Source organism: Lutjanus erythropterus, chromosome 3 (genome assembly GCF_056507025.1).
Source record: "Lutjanus erythropterus isolate fLutEry1 chromosome 3, fLutEry1.hap2, whole genome shotgun sequence".
Taxonomy (NCBI): Eukaryota; Metazoa; Chordata; class Actinopteri; order Lutjaniformes; family Lutjanidae; genus Lutjanus; species Lutjanus erythropterus.
Window position 1 is genome coordinate 1,934,509 of NC_139319.1, and position 20,801 is coordinate 1,955,309.

At 38.9% G+C, this 20,801-nt stretch overlaps 1 protein-coding gene across 1 annotated transcript; it reads right to left on the reverse strand.

The window, feature by feature from the left end:
* Positions 1–4,168: 4,168 nt before the first annotated feature.
* On the reverse strand, positions 4,169–19,113 carry prokr1a (prokineticin receptor 1a). The gene is made up of 3 exons (XM_084714634.1): positions 19,051–19,113; positions 11,455–11,916; positions 4,169–5,666 (listed from the first exon to the last, which is right to left on the reverse strand). The coding sequence occupies exons 2-3, from the start codon at positions 11,880–11,882 to the stop codon at positions 4,961–4,963; spliced, it is 1,134 nt and encodes a 377-aa protein (XP_084570760.1). The 5' UTR covers positions 11,883–11,916; positions 19,051–19,113; the 3' UTR covers positions 4,169–4,960.
* Positions 19,114–20,801: the final 1,688 nt, after the last annotated feature.

Consider the following 20,801-nt stretch of genomic DNA (forward strand, 5'->3'; position numbering starts at 1 on the left):
TTTTATCTTTCACGTGTTCTTTCTTTCTTTGAAAAGATAAAAAGCTGCAGCTCGGCTCACGTACAGAACAAACACTCAGCCTGTGTACACACATCTGACATCTTAATTACACTCCCTGTAACAGGCTCCACCGTGTTCATTTAATGCAAGGTCACATCCAAACTGAGAGACACGTCCTCCTCAATTAAAGGTGGATTCTGAACACGTCACAAATTAGACAGAAGTCAATAGATCAGAACAAAACAGATAAAATCACGTTGGATGACATTTTTTAAAATCTACATAAGAGTTTCTCAACGTCGGTGATGCAGTTCCACGACGGTCAAACACATTTTAAAACATTTTTGATGAAAAACACCAAAATAATTATTGTGCATCTGGAATAACATCTGGATCAAACAAGACGGACCATCTTGCTGTGTTTTTGGACACCTTCATTCCTCAGCAAAGGTCACATGACTTTTACTCAAATACTCTACACTATAAACCCAAATAAGTCAGCAATACTTAAAAAAAATTAAGGCATGCCACAATTTCTTTGAGTTGATAAACTTAAAAGTTGGAGGTTATCAGAGCTTAAATACAGTTAGTGTTACATGTTCTCTTTGATTACAGTCCAGTTAAAATACTTGATTAAGCCAACTCAAATATGTTCAGTAATGCAACAAGGAGGAGAACACACTGTCAAAACGAAAAAGTTGAGAAAAAAATTTAAAAGCAGCTAAATTCAATAAATTTGCCCAACTCAAGTTTTGAAAAATTTTTTCCAACTAATAATGATTTGTTGAGAAAATGTTTAATTTCATTTTCAAACATCCAAAATAAAGACAAATCAGGGCCATAGCTCACTGGAAGACTGTTTTTAAAATACAGTTTTTTGCAGGGTTTCTAAAACTCACAAGATTCAGTTTTATCTAAAGAAGAAAAGTAAATGACCTCAACAAAAGATTAAAGGTCGGCAAAACTTTGTTTGGTTTATTTCAGAACGTTTAAAATTTAAAAGCTTTCTCAAGATTTTGGGAGTTTGATTCAAGACTTGAAAATCTACACATTTTTACTATTATTACATATTATTATATATTTCAGGAACCTTAATGTACAGAAAACAAAACAGAGGTCAGAAATGGACGACGTGTCAAATCGAGGCTTTCAGGGGAGTCGAGCTCCTCTGTAATTTGAACCTTGTCCACCTGACCTGGTCGCTAACGGTACGGATGTAAACAACCCAGCAGCTGTTACTTTTACTTTTCAGGGTTTTGCAGGATTCCTGGATGCTGGCTGTGATCAGTTTAAAGACATACAAACAAATCACTGCATCCCCAGCATCCATTGCACCCTTCTGTGTCGCTGCTAAACCAAAATAAAAAATTATCTCAGCAAAGGAGGAGAGCTCACTCCTCACAGATTTAAACACATTTCTGAACAAAATTTAAGAGAAATAAACCTTTTGTGTGCACAGAGGAAGTCTGTGACTTTTAACTTCAACTCAAGAAAAATGGGAGCAAAAACTTAAGTGTCGCGTTTATATTTGTGTTTCCTAAACTGGGGACTCATTTTTTTAAAAATGACAAACCACTACGACCAAATTCACACAAGGTCTTATCAATAATGCACGTGTATAAATGTTCTGACCAGTTTCACTGCTCTTTCTGCATCACAGGTGCACAAAAACAGAAATGACATGTTTCTGTGTAGACTCTCGACTGTCCGCCTGTTTGACTGACATCTTCAGAGCCGGTTTGAAGACAGCTGATCTGTAGTCAGTCTTGTTTGTGGCGCGTCGTGACTCTGCCGGCTGACGCTCTGCATTCATTGATGCTGTTAAACAGGCGGCCGACCTCATGAATTTCAACAGGAAACGTCTGAGAACACGAGTCTGTTCACGACTCAGGAGCTGCTGCCTGAACACGAGCTGGAAACACGAAACCACGCCAGAGCCTCACGACATTCATGTTCAACACGTGTTTCTACTGGGAGGGAAAATCCTCCAGTCGCTCAGCATCATCCTCCATCCTGGACCCCGACTCTGCTCACATGAGCAAACTGACAGAGGAGGAATCATTACATTAAAGGGACAGTTCACCCCAAAATCAAAAATACATGTTTTTCCACTCGGCCTGTTGTGTTTATACATCTGGATAGTTTCACTGTGAGCTGCAGAGTTTTGGAGACATGAGACGTAGAAATGTCTGTCTTCTCTCCAGTATAATGGAACTAGACAGCACTCAACAAAAAATAAGGAAGACACGTTGGAATTCAACCCCCACATATGATCTCGCGTCCTCCTTAGGGGTCCCAGTCCCCAAGTTGAGAAACACTGTTCTAAATCACAGCTAAACTTTTTTTTTTTCAATCACACTTGCATACATGGGTCATTTTTGACCCATGTATGTAAACCTAATGTAGAAATACAAAAAATATAGATTTTGCCATAAAGTAGGGAAATAAAAAAGTAAAGCTTTGTGTTAATCAAAAACAAAACATTTGATTAATTTTGGGGATATTAACTGATCAAATAAAATGATTTAAAAAGATATACCAAAGAAACACTCACCAATGCATGAAATCACACAGGAAATGAATACGGGTCATTTTAGATTCATATTGTACATTAGCAGGAGTTTGGATATTTTGTGCATCAAAGGGTTAAAATAATGAGTTAATATCTCAAAATAAGAAACCTGTTCAAAATAATGGGTTTGGATTACTTTTTCAGAAATAGTTTCTCATATTAAATTAATATTCTGAGACAGTTTGTCATTATTTCGTATCACTAAGTCATCAGTTCAAGGAACTTTCTCATTATAATGACTTACAGGATCATTTTATTTGATCACATTGTTGGAAATGAGCCTCAATATGCAGCAAAAATAAAACCATTTTAATTCATCACTCTTTAACCATGTGGTTAAATCTGCATGAAAATATTGAAGCAGGAACATCAGTCTGCATTTTTCTCAGAATAAATCTGAGTGATTCTTCCAGTGTCTGCTGTCCACAGCTGCTTTTATTCTGTGTGAAAAGTCTGGATCCCTGCAGACACCTGAAGGCAGCACGACATACGTTCACTGTGTTTACCTTCATTCATTACATTCAAATGTCACCAGGCGGCTACAGAATAACCACACACACACACACACACACCTGTACACACATCAGGCTGGCCTGTGATAACCTGGTGATCTGTTGCTGACACACACACACACACACACACACACAGCTTTTACATCAAGACTGGAAACCTTACTGTTCTATATTTTATAAAAACCTCATGACTTTTATTATTTTTCATATTTTATTTGTTTTATTCTTTTATTTCTTTTACTCTTTTACTTAGTTGCTTTAGATTTATCTGTTTTATCTTGCTCGTGTCATTATAACTTGTGTTGTATCTGCTTCTCTGAACCTACTTATGTATGAAAAGTACTTTACAAATAAAACTGCCTCACCTTACTAAGTGAAGAGTCAAAAATCTGCCACATAATATTAATTCAAAATGTTGATTTAAAAATCAATAAAACACATCTTATAGAAGTTGGGCCAAATAGTGAAAATTACTGACGTTTTGTCAGTTGCAATAACTCTTAGAGTATAATGTTAATAGATATACAATATTCCTCTGAGCTCTCAGGAAAACTAGCAGAAAACTAGCAGAAAACTAGCCACTAGAGATTAGAACTCCTCATTTTGAGAGACTAACTCATTATTTTCACTTACTAGCTAATTATTTCTTATTCCTTCGTTTTTCATTATAACGACCTGCAGGATTTTTTTCTGTTTTTTCACTGGTAGTAATGTCTATAGAGAGAGACAGAGCTTCCAGCAGTTCAATGAAAAGGAAACAGAAACGGAGCCTCCAGTCTGCAGTGTGAAACACAGAACTGTAGAGTAACATCAGGCTTCATGATCAAATAACAATAGTTTTTTATCACGTCGACACGTCTGTCCATATTCACATGCTTCTGTCTCTGCTGTGAGCTGCATCACATTTAAACAGCCTGGCCCCCGTTTCCCAGAGCCTTCGTAGCGCTACGTGCGTCGTAAGTTGTTCAGGGCCTCTGATTTTTTGAGGGGTGTAAGGCCAAAGTGAAGGTGTACAGCAGCCAGCTGTGTTGCTCAAAAAACACACCAGTTTATTACTTGTTGCGGCTGGCAAAGTAAAGAACACTTTCAGTCCATTAACTTTAGCTTCGAGAGGGTATAAATCTGTTCTAGGGTTTACGGTCTACATGGATTTTTTCATGGAGTCATTCCACAAAGATCCTGAACTCTTGAAAATAAAAACGACTCATTGACATCAGTTGAGAAATAAACATTTTAGAGCTTTTTATCCAGAAATAGGTACAGTTCTGGTTTCAGTCCAGTCAGCTGAGTCCAGAATGGTGGTGACGTCGACGTACGATTCAAAGGCTGATGCAGCGTCTACATAAACATGTCTGTGGTGTCGTTCTGCGGCCTTCAGACAACAACATGACTTCCTGAAGAAGACGATTCTTCACTTGTTGAGCTGTTGTCCTCATGCTTCACTGTGACTGGCTCAGACCAGTGATGTGATTGGCTGAGAGAGTACTTATAAACGACCACACCCTCTGATTATATTCCACTTCTGTTTCAACCCTTTTGCACTGTTGCACGTTCACAAACCAAAGCAGCAGATGTGTTTGTATCCCCACATGTCCTCAGTGCAAACTTTACAGGGGAAACATGCCGTATTTTTCCAAACTCAGGTGTAGTGAGAACATCTTTGCCTGGGGCAAAACCAACATTTAAATCCAAAGCTGTGTCCAGCTTTTCAGAAACAGAACTACAAACACGGCCCCAGAGTTCTCTCCTTCGCTGTATGAGATGGATGAAGCGCCGCCGCCTCTCTTCTGATATCGCAGGCTTAAAGTTCCCACTCTGTGCTCCTTTGTGGCGCAGACTTTGAAGCTGCAGCAGATCCATTGTGCTGTTTGACCTGTCAGATGTTCGACCTCCGACCTCCCTCCATGTCCTCCGTCATTCGCAGGGAGGAGGTCCGCGCCTCGCCTTCATCCAGCGACTTGGCGGCCACAAAAGTCACCAGCCTCAGCGGGAACTTTCCCGCCTTCTTCAGGCGCTTGTTGTTGTTCCGTACACTCATGAAACAGAGGGTGTTGATGACCCCGTTGCTCATGGCGATGCACTCGATGATGTAGAAGGCCACCAGCGAGTTCCTCTCCCGGGAGATGAGGGTGGGGTAAAAGTCCCGCAGCAGGGCAAAACCGTAGTACGGCGCCCAGCACAGGACGTAAGCGACCAGCACCAGAATCAGCACCACTACTGTCCTCCGACGCCTCTGAAGCCTCTTCCGGATCTGCTCCGTCTGGAACCCTGGAACGTCCTTGAACCACAGCTCCCTGGAGATCTGGATGTAGCACACGGCCATGACGGTCACCGGGCCGATGAACTCCAGAGCGAAGATGAGGAGGAAGTAGGAGCGGTAGTAAACCTGCTGGTCCACGGGCCAGATCTGAGCACAGAAGGTCTTGTAGGTGCCACCTTCCACGTGCGGGTACGTGGTCTCTGAGGCCATGTAGGCGGAGGGGATGGAAATGAAGATGGGGACGATCCAAACGGTCAGGATGATGCAGTACGCCGTCTGGTGCTTCATACGAGGCCTCAGAGGGTAGAGGATGGCCATGTACCTGCAGACAGAGAGAGAACAACGAGACAGATGTGGGTCAGGTTTGTCTTCTGAGTATCAAACACTCAGGAGGATGAAACTTCTTCTGCAGTTCTTATTCTGTATGAAGAACACAGGCTGTGGTGAGTTTCTCTTCATATTTATCTTATTCTCAGATTTAGCTCATTTTGCTCCTATCCAAACGTTTGGGAAGGAGCAATTCCTTAACTTAAAAAGGGGTTTGTTTATACGCTCTTTGTATAAGGACGTGTACACAAATACACACAAATAAAATTCCTTTAGGGTCTTTTACATGTCTAACACGACCATGCCATGACAATAAATGGATTTTAATGGTTTTTAAGGAGAGTGCCTTGAAATGAGTCATGATAAATTTGCTCTCCGTCCTCTGTTGTAGGGAGACAGTAATGCAGGAAAAAAAAACCATACACCATGTAAGCAACTGCTTTTCAAATAACAGATTTTTACCTTCAGTTTCACATAAATTATTTCATAGGCATTCAGGGATATACCACTGGCACCACCAAGTTTTCCTAAATTTGTAAATTTGTATGGTTATACTGTAGCAGCCTGGTGATGTTGTCGGGTGATTTAATGATGTTTTCTTGTGATAACAAAGCTCATTTTCTAAAGATAAATTGGCTCTTTATCACAGAAAATAAGCTGCGTTATCTCGCTTCTTGTTTGAAGTTGTTGTTTATATCATTTATATTTGTGGAGGATCTGGTGCAGAGGATGATAACCACTGTGGTGTTTGAACTGTTTTCAACTGCCGGTTCCCCACTTTGGAAGCAAATCAGAAAACCTGTAATGAGCCTCATCTGTGTGTGTGTGTATGTGTGTGTGTGTGTGTGTGTGTGTGTGTGTGTGTGTGTGTGTGTGTGTGTGTGTGTGTGTGTGTGTGTTTTGGTCAAATTTTAGTGTTAATCAGCAGCAGAAGCGTTGTACCCTTGATCCAGAGCTGAGAAGGACACAATCAGACACACTGCCAGATGTTTGGCTGCGAACACTTCCAGACTAACTGGGAAACTGGAACCACTTTGACGTTCCCGGATATACGAAGATTATCCATCTTTCCTCTGTGCAGATGCTATTTATACACGATAGTGGATGTCAGCTGTGATAAATGAAACATGGAGGGGGGGCTGCTGGTCCCGAAGTGCGAGCTACGGCCGATGATGGATTTGATTCAGAAGCTGAGGGGAAGCACAGGAGCAGCTTTTATCGTAGCAGAATGTAAATTATGTCCGGACAGATCGTCCTCAGAGTCCTGAGGTCCGTTTGATGTGGAGTGAACATTAGGTTCCTGCACGATGTGACCTGTTTCCTGTTCCTCTCTGCAGCTCAGCCAAACACAAGTCTGTCTGCTGCATGCCAATGTTAGAAAATTAATGGGAATTTTTAAAGTGTGGTTGTATGAGATACTCATCCATAGTCAGTGTTTTACCTACAGTAGATGGCGATCGACACGCACCCAGTATAGAGAAGCAGCAGGAGTATTTTAGACATATTTTAAACACCTATATTTAGAATATTTTCACCACTTTCCTTTCCTGTCAGACTGTCTGACAAACTTTATTCTCTCCAGAGCCTCCAGACTCCACTGACAGAAGCAGTAATTTTACTACACAGAACACAGGAGTTGCTGGTTTTACTGCTGCAGTCAGTTACTTAGTTTGTGTTATTGTGTCACGAGGCTCACCTGTGCAACAATCCTGCTGTTCAATCAGCACCTTGACATGCCACACCTGTCAGGACTCACAAGAGTTGAGCTGCATCTTAAAACCTGTCTGTTGTTTGTCTTCTTCTCTGGTGCAGCAGTCAGGGAGAAAGTTACAGTGCAGACTGAGAGGAGCTGCACACAGAGTCCACCTCCAGTCATTATAAAACATTATAAAATACCCTGCAAGAAGTAAATAATTGTCTGATAACGCTTTTTTTTCTTTTCTTTTTTTTTTTTTTGCAAAATAAGTTCAAATACCTCATTAAAATGTCTTACATAAAGCTCTACACCTCGCCTTCATTTAGTGGTCAAGGATTTATGAATATGAAAATAGCCCCTAAGTAGCTGCACCGGGCTTCTGCTCTGTTCTGCTGACTAATCACAGTAACCAACTACGTCTGCCTTCTCCTGTTATTGTAGCACCACCCCCTCGATTAACAGGATTGGTTCCTTAGGTTTATGATGTCATATACCCAGCTTGATTGAATCCTGTCTTTGCTCACTGCAGTTTCAAAGCAAGAAATGCTCACACATGGTGTTTGCTGCTTATTTCACTCCTGATACGTCTGCAACACAGGAAAAAGCAAAACATGGACATGTTTTTGATTTTCACCAAAGAATGTTTTTAAATATTTCCATTAAATTTATTCTGTTTGGTCCATTTTGGACATTCCTTAGTCCAAAATGAAGCGTGCACAGTGAGTCACCCTGTTTAAATGTTACTCTACAGCAGTGCTTCTCAAATACAGGTCTGGGATGTCCATGAAAAGTTTTTTCAGATTCAAATATTTAGATTAACATGATTAACATATAGAAATCTTAACTTATTTTTTTTTACAAAAGACTTCATAGTTCAATAAGTAAAATGTTGACATTCTGGTCTAACAATCTAACTCTTAATAAAGTATATCAGGAGGAAAACGCAGCCTATCACCTGCTGCTGAGAGATCGTTGGTCAGGATGGTCAAGAGTCAACCAACAATCACCAACAAGCAGGTCTGCGATGAATTAGAAGCTGCTCGAGCACAGATGTCAGTGTCCACAGTCAACTGTGTTTTACATCGACGGGCTGAGAGGCTGCAGAGAAAGAAGGAAGTCTTTGATCCAGAAGCGGCACCTTAAGACCTTCTGGAGGAAACTTCTGAGGTCAGATGAAACAGACATTGAGCAACGAGGACACCAAACCTGCCATCAGGGATTTTGGCAGTGGTTTTATGTTCTGGGGCTGTTTTGCTGCCATATTAGCATCACTGTATGTATATTTATGACCCAGGAGATTTTGTCATATTTCCAGAAGACCTGTAATAAATTTATGAAAATGACACACAAGTTTCAATCATTCCATCATAGAAAAATAAGACTTACAGGAATGATTGGAAACTAAAAACTGTCATGATGTACATCCTCTTTACAAGTGTATGTGAACATCTGACCACATCTGTATGTTTGGTGTTCAGTCTGCTCCTGTAGCGCAGCACTGCAGCAGTTAGTGTAGCAGAGCGGAGGAGGTGTGTGTGTGTGTGTGTGTGTGTGTGTGTGTGTGTGTGTGTGTGTGTGTTTTCTGACATGCTGTTGTGTGTGTTTATCACAAACAACCCAGAACAAGTCCCTCGGCTGTTCCCACACACATACATGTTGGTAACGTGATCTGGTCACAGCAGAGAGCGTCTGTGCAGCTGAAGCTGGCGGTACATCTGACGGTCATGTGCACGCAGGAGGATTTAACATGACGGTGATAAGAGGAGCAGAAGAAGAGGGGAGGGATGTGTTAATGTGGGGGGGGGGGGGGCATGAAAGAGGACAGACGAGTAGAGACGAAGGAATGAAGACATGAATGAAGACATTAAGAAATGAACGAAGCAAAGGAAAGAAAAGGAAACGGATAAAATCACGGGAGGAATAAAAGAAAGTGGAGGCAGGGAAAAGAAAACTGTGGTGAGGTCAAACTTTCACCTTCACAAGAAGAGAATCCTCCTCAGCATCAGTTCTCTGATAACTGAATTAAATCATTTGCTCCATGCTGAATCTGAATTCACGATCCATTTATACTTTACAATCAGGATGGAAGTTTAACCAGAAGTCTAACTGCCAGTTTGGAATAAAACAAATCATTTCCCACCATTTATTCAGGACCTGCTGGCCACGACTCGCATGAAATACATGAAACTTTTGGATGATTTTACTCTCACCTCTGCACGGATGAACCTGCTGTTTCATACACACTTTACTGCACAACAACAACAAAAAAAAACCTAAAAAAAGAGAATACAGAAACAGACAGTGACGTCTCTGTGCACCTCTAATCTTCTAATAGAGACAAAAATCTATGATTGGGTCAATCGATTTCACTGTCCATCATCTCTAAAGGAGACAACCGTAGATCATATTTTAATAGGGTTTCAACCTATCTAATATACGGTCTGAGGCTCCAGCTCCAAGGTAAACGTTTCTGTCTCCTCCTGCTCTGAGAATTTTCCTGACTCCCTCCTACGTGAGGAGTCCTTGCTGTAAGTTTTTACGGTTAAGTTAGGAGTTTTTTTTTCTGGAAACGGCTCCTGATGTGACGGCCCTCAGATCATATCTACCAGAGCTCGAGCTGCCCTCGTCGACTAATGAGGCCTCAGAACACCTTCAACAGAACTTCTTAGAACCTAAAGAGGCTTTGAATTCGATGAAAGGAGCAGAATCACCTGTCTCTGGAGCTGTTCCTAGAATTATGGGATGTTATGGGGCTTCTCTTTTAATGAGACACCGGGTCCTTTCATCATGACCAAAGTACGTCACTAATGTTAGCGCTGCTTAAACCTTAAAATAAACCTCCTCTGAGACGCAGCAATTACAGACTGATATCATCACAACGGGACTGAAGCTCTTTGTTGAAGTTTTATTATGTCAGATAAAATCTTCACATCAAACGTGTGAATCAGACGAGCATCCTGTGTTCAGCTTGGACCTACAGACGGACTTTGGTAGAGTGGGTTGTTTATATCTATGGGTGGTCTTGTTTGAACAATCAATACTGTCTTCACTTTGCCAATGTAAATTTTTATGTTAAGTGTTTGTTGACGATTATTTGTTGATTGCAATCCATTGGTTGTTTGGTCCATAAAATATCAAAAAATGTTTAAAAATGTTACTTGAAGTCCAAGATGACGTCCTCAAATGTCAAAGATATTCAGTTTACTGTCAGAGACGAGTAAAGAAACCAGAAAATATTCACATTTGAGAGGTTGAAATCAAAACTCTGTGTTCAAATTGAAAGAATCACTGATTGTGTCATAAAGAGTCATAAATTCTTGGTGTGTCGTGGCTGAAAAACGTGACACAACACGTCACTCCACGACCAAGAAGTGCTCACGATGGACCTCCGGGAGAAAGGCTGTAAACAAACATGGCGTCCGAAGTGGTGTGAGTGACATGGTAGTCTTTCTGTCAGGACGTCACGCGTCACTCTAGATGTGGCATCGGTTGTCGTCCATTATGACACACTACACAGGTGAAACGATCGATTGTTGCGTCTGATGCCTGTTGATCGTTTTCCGAACCATCTGACGCCCTACATCTATTTTTCTTGACTAAATCCACCTAAGTTTTTTTTTTTCAGCCTAAACACAACTAAACTGAAACTAAAAACTGTCTAAGTCTAATAATGCGTAGACTTAGACTTAGAAAAAGTCTAAAAATAAGTTAAGTGACATTTAACGCTGTGGTAGGTGGGATTTTTTTCTTTAATAAACTGTAATAACCTTTCAGCATGTTGTAAATCAGGTGGTCTGAGACAGAACTAGACTTCTGCTCCTCCTCTTGGCTCAGTTTTAGAGAATCTGGCTGATGATGATGGATTTAAATCAATCCCAGATCATCTCAGAGAGCGGGCGTTCCTATTGGCTGTTCTACTAGTGCAGCTGCATATGCACATTCCTTTGGTGAGACCCTGAATCAATAATTAAATATTATTTGAGATATCTTGTAAAATAATTAAAAATCTAATCTTCATCAAGAAGTAAAAACCCAGGAGACTAAACCTGGAAGACGCTGTGTTTGTTGGAGGTGGAGGTGGACTCACCTGTCCACAGCGATGGCGAGCAGTGCGTTGGTGGACACATAGAGAGACACGGTCCGCAGATAGTTGGTGGAGGCGCAGAGCAGCAGGCCGTGATCCCACGACAGCTGCTTCACCACGTAGTAGTCCAGCAGGAAGGGACAACACACCGCCGCCACCAGCACGTCCGACACGGCCAGGTTGGCGATCAGCAGGTTGGTCAGGTTGCGGAGCTGCTTGTAGCGGGCGAGGCTGGCGATGAACAGACAGTTCCCCACGCCGCAGACCAGCATGATGACCACCAGGACCGTGGCGATGACAATGGTGGCCACGAAGAAGGCAGGGCCCTGCGTGGTGTCCGGGATCTCGTCCAGAGGGATCTCATAGTCCAGACCGTCAGAGGCCAGGAGGTAGTCTGATAGAGTCAGGCTGTTGTTGGTCGGGACGTCCATATTGGATCAGGTCAACATGCTCAGAGAGGAGCGTCTGCAGGGACAGCGAAAAAAAACACGTTAACATCTTTAGATTGTATCACATCATCAGCAATTTTTTTAGGCACCTAAAAACTTCAGTGCATAACCACCGTGGGTACAAAATGATTCCTGCAGCCCAAATAATGAACTGGATCAATACGCTGTATATTAACTCTTTCCTCACCAATGATCAGATTATCTGTCTTTTGCTGTTTTCACAGAGTTTTAGGGAACGCAGTGACGGATCACTTCACCAAAATTTGTCACTCAAAGAAGAAGAGAACCACCAGAATTCAGCAGCAGAAGAAGATGTTGTGTAGCATGAAAACATCGGCGCTCAGCTGCAGATCCACGAGCTTAAAAATGATCTCTTTCACAAAAATGCCATTTTCTCAGGTTTTTGTCTGAAAAGTGTTTTTTTTTTTTTATGGAAACAACAAACATTCAAGTGTCTATAAAAAATAACGTATGAAGGTGGGTCAAATATATCATAAAATCATGTATGTTTAATATATGATCCATGGTTTGAAGTGAGTCAGTGGTTTTGTTTGATTTTGGCGCCTTGAAAACTGTTGTGGGTTTGTTTAACGTCAGTAAAAACAGTGACATCACAAAGGACATGTCAATTCCAAGTTATTGAGGTTTTCAAAATATTTTTTTTTTTAAACTTTTTTAAGCACATTTTAACAAAACCATAATGATCACTATAATCATGATATCAAATTTTCATTTTGCTTCACCTCCAGGAGCGTATCCCAGCATGCACTGCGTAAAACACCCTGAAAGGTCACCTGTCTGTCTCAGGTCTCTCACTACAGTGGATAGATTTAGTGTTGGACACACATGCAGCTCTTTGGCTGCTCAGTGTCACTTCAGATCTGAGCTCTTAAATGCATCATTTTCATTGTTTTGCTGATGCCGTTGCTAGGTTACCGTGTCCATGTCGTCTACTTGTTATATTTGTCCGCAGGTTGGGGAATGTCGTATCTCGGCTCTGACGTCTGAAGAGCTTCTTTTAATGCTCCGACACAGGAGCTTTGTACCGAACTGTGTCATGTCAACTTGTTCTCAATCTTATTACACTGTAGGGCAGCAGGAGTCGACGCCCTGCAGCAGGAAGGTTTTCACACAAATACACCCTTTAATCATCCCTCACACAGCTGATGGACGCCTTCATTAAATGTGTCCTCGGTGACACATTCACAGCTGCTGCAGGTCAAATGAAATCAAATTAGATCAAAACACAAACTCCACAAACTGAGCAGAACAGAAACCTTTTCATGCCAGAAAAATCAGAAGAGGATGATAGAAATAAAAACGCTCATGTAAATTTCTTAAACATATAATACCTTACATTTATGCATTAAATTGTTGAGTTGTGTTGTGAATGTTTCCAACAATATTGAGATCCAGACATGTCTGGTATTTATTAAAGGAACAGTTGGTCACCTGATGCTATAACTTACAGAAAGAAACAATTTAAAGACGTCACTTACGGCTCTGGGAAACTGTGCCATGCGTTTTTTTTTTTTTACAACTTTTTGACATATAAATCCAAAATTTTCAAACTGAGGTATTAGTGCTCCCTCTAGTGGTAGGCAGAGGAATGTCAGATTTTTTTTAATTAAATGAAATAAACTGATTTAAAAACATAAAATAAAAGAAAGTTTTGAACAAAAACACATAAAACATGAAATTACTGCAAAGTAATTTATCTACTTTTTACCGTATTACATAAATGCATTTGCTTTCGCTCATTATTGGGTTTTTTTTTGGTAATAACTTAAGGAAGCAGACATTCAAGTGTGCAACTATTTGACAATTTATTTTAAGAAATTAAATCCTCATTAATCGTCAGCACCTTAAATTAATATTATGAAAGTGTTGGATCTCAAAAGTTGATATTTTGCAGATATAAAATAATAATAATAAGGATGAATTATGATTCATTATGATACACTGCAAGTTTTAAGTTGATTATTCTTCATTTTTCATGCATCATTATTTTATTTTATTTATTTATTCATTCATTTATTTATTTTGGGCATAAATGTGCTTCCACAGACAAAACACCCCTATCAGTTGACCTGTTACATATTATTACTCTGTGTGTGTACAGTGTGTACATGTATCTATGATGGTTCCCTGCTTCACATTAATATTCAATATTCATTCATTATTTATTCCAACATCTTGTATCCCTGTTTGCAGCTCACACTGACAGTTTGACCTGTTGTGTATATAAACAGTACATGTTGTTGTTCATATAGTTGTTTTTATTTATATTTTGGAGCTACAATGATTAATAAATTCATCAATGGAAAGAAAATCAATCAGCAACTATTTTGATAACTGATTAAATGTTTCAGTCATTTTTCAAGCAAAAACATCAAATATTCTCTGCTCTCAACTTCTTAAAGGGACAGTTCAACCCAAAATCCAAAATACATATTTTTTCTCTGTTTTGTAGTGCTGATTATCCACCTAGATTGCTTTGGTGTGAACTGTCCCCGCTCTGTTTTACAGAATTATTACACGGCTTTGTTAAATACTCGACTCTGATTGCTCAATTACAGCATTCTAAGGTCTTTTATTTCTGTATAACAGACCATTGCTGTGGATACAGTGCTGATCATAGACTCCGTATGAACTATAAAATCATTGTTAAATCACTAAAATCATTTTAAAATTAATATTTTGTGTGAAATTATTGATTTTTTGTACATAGCCATGTAACAAGCAAGATAATGCACACTGAGAAGGTAACCGTTACAAAAACACTTTAAAATTAATATTTTGTGTCACATAAATGTGTGCCAAATATTTTTTTGGTATGTAACCATGTAATAAGCAGGATAACACACAGTAATCCGGTCATTATTGTGAAATAAAGGTTTATTCACAATAATGACCTGCTCGCTGTACATTATAGCATGTTGTAATTGACCAACCAGAGCCGAGTATTTAACAAAGCCATGTAATAATAAATATCACATGAGAGGGAGTGATGTTGTACTTAATATCAGCACAGCTGTCATTCATTTGTAGGCTGATTATTCAGTCCAACAGCACAACCTCGAGGGCAATATTGCTTCAATACAAACATTTTTGTTGCCTATTTACTAATTTATTTTGCTGTGCTCTCTTTAAGCAACACAAACATTTTCCTGCACTAACGTTAGCTTGTTAGCTACTTTGTGTAGCAGTACAGCTCTCCTTTAGTTATAGAGCTGCATGATATAGTAAAAAAAAAAGTCATATTACGATTATTTTGACTGAAATCGTGATTCCAATGTGCAATATGATGAGTGGAATAGATCATTTTTGCATCACAATTTTCATTTTTACTGAAAAAACAACTTTTAAACTCATGATGATGTGATATTTGTTGATGTCTGTACTAAATAAACGTGTTCTTTCATCTGTAAGATTGTTGAGGCAGATCATCTCTGCAGCACCACAGTACCTCACTGTCATGCTGTTTTTTGTTTTCAAAGAATTGCAATTTGGTTCTGGTCCTGCAATTTCGATATTGCACTTGGCCATTTTGCGATTTCAATATTTTCATGATTAATTGTGCAGCTCTGCTTTAGTTGTCCAGATGGATCCATGAAACTGCCCCAGACTGTCTTCAGCTCGCTCTTTTGAATGGAATTAATGTTAATTTTTATATTTTCAAGACCAAACAAACGGACTGAGAACGCTTAAAAATGTCAGACTCGGTCTGCCTCCAAACTGACTCTGGTGCAGTTTGTTTGTGGTCTGAGAGCAAATGTACCAACCACAGGATTTTATGATGGCAAACATGCAACTTTGGCGGGATTTTGACAGCTGAACCACTAATAAGTCCATCTGCACATGGTGAAATCTGTTCAGGAAGCGATCTTATAATTGATCTGTATGAGCCAGTACAGATTTATGTGAGTCATTTCATAACAATGGTAACAAATATGCATGTAAGCTCAGGTATTTTCCCTGATTAACAGATCAAACGCTGTTTAAACTGCTGTGTTTGTATCCAACTGTGTTCTTTGTCAAATTATAAAGTGTGTGACAGTGATCCAACAGTAATAAGCCCTGAGTCATGTACAAGACACCTCCTGTCTCCTTCTGTCTCCTCCTGTCTCCTCCTGTCTCCTTCTGTCTCCTACTGTCTCCTTCTGTCTCCTCCTGTCTCCTCCTGTCTCCTTCTGTCTCCTCCTGTCTCCTCCTGTCTCCTCCTGTCTCTGTGATCTCTATCTGTTAGTCAGTGGAAAGTTAATGTAGGCTAACAGTAAAGCAGAGTGACAGTTAAAAGTCCTGATGATTGTACTCTATATCAGGGCTGAACAATTTTTAAAAAATATCTAATTGCAATTATTTTTACTGATATTGCAATTGCGATATTATTTGCAATATTAGAGGTCATGATAATTTCTACATTATTCTTCTCAAATTCATTTAAAAACATTAAAGGTCTAATTTTTGCGGCAATCCATATCAAATGATGATGAAGTCAATGATTTGTTGACCAATCGATTAGTTGTCAACAATTAAATTACTTGACAACTATTTTGTTATTCAATTAATCAGTTTGGATCTTTTTCTTTTTTTAAGAAAATTGTCAAAGTTCTCTGATTTCAGCTCTAAAATATGAATATTTTCTGTGTTTTTTTTACTTCTCTCTGACAGTAAACTGAATATCTTTGAGTTGTGGACAAAAGAAGACATTTGAGGACGTCACCTTGGACTCTGAGAGACACTGATAAATATTTTCTGATATTTTATGCATTGATTAGTGGAAAAATTATTGCCAGATTCATCACTAGTTGACAAAGAAGTCCAAGGTCGTCCAACAGGTGGAGCACACCGTGCGCTCCACCTGTTTGGACCTATTTTTCAGTTGACAAGATTGTGACAGGGTTAATTTTTGACTATTCTCAGACATTTTACAGACCAAACAACTAATTGATTTGTGGAAAAAATATTGCCAAATTCATCACTACTTGCAACATAGATCCAAACACGTGAAAACAGGTGGCGCACATGGACATGCGCCTGTGCGCTCCATCTGTTTTCACGTTTGGACCTGTTTTCCAATCGACAAGTTTGTGACAGGATCAATGTTTCTACATTTTCTTACATTTTATTGACCAAACAACTAATTAGTGCAAAAATTATTGCCAAATTGATCATTAGTTGAAAAATAGGTCCAAACATGTGAAAACAGGTGGTGCGCTCCACCTGTTTTCACACGTTTGGACCTATTTTTCAATTGGCCATCACATCTCTGCAGCACCACAATAATTTTTCCAATAAAAATTGTGTTTTATCAAATATTGCAGTGGGCAATATTGTGATTTTGATAAAATTTCGATTAATTGTTCAGCCCTATTAGCAGTCATGATTAAATGACTTGGTTCAGACTCATTCAGCCCCAAATTAAACTGCAGCTCAGCTTTTTTTCTGCTGAATTCAGCCGTCTCCCAGTTTCAAAAAATGTTGCCCCCATTAAAAAACTTAAAACATGGGAAAACAGGGTTCAGGTTGAAGTTAACTTTTAACAAATCACTGACTAAGTAGAAGCATCTGGAGACAATAATTGACGTTGAGTTATCCTTTGACCTAAATGCTGATGCAGTTTGTGAAAAGGCTCATCAGTGTGTGTACCTTCGCTCTGCCCTCCTTTACACTGGTCTTTTGAAAAGCTTCATGTAATCATGTGTTTTTGTGTGTGAATTCTTGTGTATTGATGAATGACTTGCTGCTCTGAGATAATAAAGATTACCCTGACCTTAAAGGTGTTATACAAGTGTCTATCATTGCATGACATGTTTATGTAATGTAGGTCTTTGTGATCATGTTTTCATATTCCTTCTACATATAAATGTACCTGACAATAAAACTTTCAGTATAAATTCACTCTAATATAGAGCTGCAAGGATTAATCAGTTAGCTGTAAACTATTAATTTAATCACCGACTATTTTGATAATTGATTAATTTGTTTGAGTAATTTTGTAAGAAAAAAAGTCAAAATTTTCTGATTTCAGCTTTTCAGTTCTGAATGTTTTCTCCTTTATGCCAGTAAACTGAATATATTTGGGTTGTGGACAAAACAAGACATTTGAAGACATCATCTTGGACTGATTGATATTTTCCACCATTTTCTGACATTTTGTAGACCCGAGAACTAATTGATTAATCATGACGAATAATCATAATTGACGATGAAAATAATCATTAGGTGCAGGATTACTTTAATCCAGGTTTAATTATACATCCCAATACATTGATTTCTTTAGGAACATGTATTAGCATGTATTAGCATCTTTAAAGGTATCTGCAACATTTTCCTAACAGAACAACATAAAGACTCATATAAACATAAATTCCTCTCAGTCATCATATATATATATATATATATTATTTTCCTTTTGAACACATTATTAAAGGTTTAAACCAACCCTCTTAATCTGACTGAATATTCCCTCTGATCTGTCCACATCGGATCAGTTTCTTCTGACTTGTGTGTTTCCATGAAGCCTTGTGATCTGAATCACAAGTGTTGAGACCTCACTGTTTCACCTTTCAGAGTAAAATTATAAGAATATATATAACGTTTTATCTTTTAAAATTTACTTGAATTCTCTCCCGACCTGTTGGGGTCCGCAGACCACATTTTGGGAACCACCTCTGAATTAGAAATAACAGTAATAATCTGCAGCAGAGAGAGAGAGAGAGAGAGAGAGAGAGAGAGAGACTATTTCGATGTGAATAAAAACAGGACAAAAACACAGAAGAGCAGCAAAAAACACACAAAACAAAAAAAACTGCAACATCTGAACACGAGACCAAATATTTCTCCAGGACGCACGCGGACACCTGAAGCACCAAGAATTAAATATATTTCATAGAAAGTATCTGCAGATGTCTTATAACCTCAAACAAAAAATAACATTCAGAATGAGCAAAAAGTTTTCAGGAGAAAATCTCAAATCAAAGAGTGAAATCTAAAATCGGACGTTCAGGTTTTTACTCCGTTCATGATTCTTTACACTGAAGTGAATCATCAGATACAGTAAGAGATTCTGTGTGAAGAACAGTCAGATAAACCGAGGTGACAGTTTTTAAATCAAGGAAAAAAATAATAATTTAGTGTTACAGACCTGAAGCTGCTTCTCCGCGCGCTCTGCTCTGCTGAATGACCAGCAGACCGCGCGAGCCCAGGCGCGTTCACACGTCACACACTTCACACACCTCCACCAGCAACCGAGAGACTGAACATCCAATCCATCCTCTGTCCATCCATCCATCCATCCATCATCCGTCCGTCCATTGGTGTAACAGCTGAACTGGTTCAGGAGAAGATGACATCTGGACACATCTGGACACCCTGATATCTTTTCAATGCAAATCAGTAAAACAAGTAACAGGTTAAACATATTACACGCACGTTTGTCTTTTGTACTTACATACAATTTTGAGGTACTTGAGTATTTATATTTTGTGCTACATCTACTACTTTTAACTCCTTAACATTTATTAGATAGATAGATAGATAGATAGATAGATAGATAGATAGATAGATAGATAGATAGCAAGTGCAAAACGCTCAAGTTCTCAAATCAGAAGCAAGGGAGAGTGATGACACTTACTCCATGACTCCATTTACACCAGGTATTAAAATGTGATCAGACAGATCTGATAGGATTCACACCCTGCATTAAAACTGCAGTAGGCAATTGGTTTCTTTTTCTTCTTCCCCCTTACCTGACTATATGCCTTAATTTATGTAAAAAATAATCGATTAATCAATTCTAAAAAAAAAAAAAAAAAAAAAGTTGGTGATTAATTTAATTGTTACTGTTCCAGTTCCCTGATGTCATATTTAGACAATAAAGCTTTGTAATATTAGAATATTTTCACTCCCTAAAATCATTATCTGCATCGGGCCTAAAAATTCAGTGTATGTTGTAATAGGCTGTAATTTTCACAGCACTGACAGCAGCTGGTCTGTGGTCATTCAGGTCCTCGTGTGTTTTAAGGGACTGACATTATGGCAGATTCTTTCCACTGGAATGGAACACAGCCAGAACCCAGCAGGCACTGAAACGGGTCCAGGACTTGGGATCCAGATAGTCAGTCATGATGTTTAAACCCTGCCCTGCCTCTTATGCATTTACAGATATTAGTCTCTGCTCTACCTTTTCTTGAAGTGGATCTCGGCCAACTCGGCCTTCCTTCTGAACAAAGTTGTTATAATTAAATAAAAAACACAAAACACAAAACTAGCTGTGATTATTCTTATTTTCATTTATTTATTTATTTATTTTTTAAGTATAAATCTGTAGTATATACTGTACCAAATCACAAAATGACCATGATGTGTCATCAGAGAAAAACTGACAATGACGCTACGCTCCTTTGAATTTTCTAATCCAGTCTTTAATAACTGTTTTTGTTTGCCCGCTTCATGTTAACTAGAGATCAAATAATGCTGAATGTTAGCTGAATGAGTAAGCATCTGTTTATGAGTCATAAGAAATTATTAATAATCTTTTAGAAAGAGCGGATGTTTATAACAGTTAAATTGAGCAAAATATAAATGGGTTTTGGCAGCAGTGAGACAGACTGTATTTTCAGATCAGTGGACTTTTGTTTTCAGGATAATAGGCTGAACTTTACATCGACACACAACTGACAGAGTTACAAACAGCTGACTGACTTACAGTGGAGGACTCCAGTCATATAGTCATATAGTCATATAGTTTGCACTTGTCCTGCATTCCTGCAGTATTCCTGCAGTGTTCCTGCAGACAGCTCACTATTTGAACGGCTGCATTCACTTTTGTTCATGCAGTTGTAGCATGCTGCTCCTTCAACTGAAATAAAGATAAAAATTAGACTTTAGAAAAAA